Genomic DNA, 242 nt, shown 5'->3' with positions numbered 1-242 from the left:
GGCCCACTGTTGCTGAGCCCACTCATAGACAACCTTGTGGAATTTTTGAACACTCTCTGAAATATACTTGAAGGTCACATCATAACTGTTGCGCAGTCTTTGAAAAATCAAGGGTAATAGTGCCAGATTATCAGCGTCGTCATCGTCCAGTGACAGGCAGTTTTCAAGATCTGTAAAGGGAGCAAAAACAAAAATTGAAATATAATAGCACTGACAATATAAATACCACAAACCGCACAACA

The 242-nt window shown here is 40.1% G+C and overlaps 1 protein-coding gene and 1 long non-coding RNA gene across 2 annotated transcripts in view; one reads left to right on the top strand and one right to left on the bottom strand.

Moving 5' to 3' along the window:
• Positions 1-242, bottom strand: part of LOC116688082 (uncharacterized) — a 20,220-nt gene that overhangs the window by 144 nt on the left and 19,834 nt on the right. The window contains exon 6 of the mRNA XM_032513880.1: positions 1-170. This exon is cut by the window's left edge and continues 144 nt beyond it. Coding sequence (XP_032369771.1) covers positions 1-170 — 170 coding nt within the window. The remainder of the gene's footprint in view (positions 171-242) is intronic.
• The window catches only part of LOC116688084 (uncharacterized), a 45,320-nt gene that overhangs the window by 34,619 nt on the left and 10,459 nt on the right, over positions 1-242 (top strand). The window lies entirely within an intron of this gene.

Source organism: Etheostoma spectabile, chromosome 4 (genome assembly GCF_008692095.1).
Source record: "Etheostoma spectabile isolate EspeVRDwgs_2016 chromosome 4, UIUC_Espe_1.0, whole genome shotgun sequence".
NCBI classification, from domain to species: Eukaryota; Metazoa; Chordata; class Actinopteri; order Perciformes; family Percidae; genus Etheostoma; species Etheostoma spectabile.
Note: the sequence above shows the minus strand (reverse complement) of the source record. Positions and strands in the feature narration are given on the sequence as shown.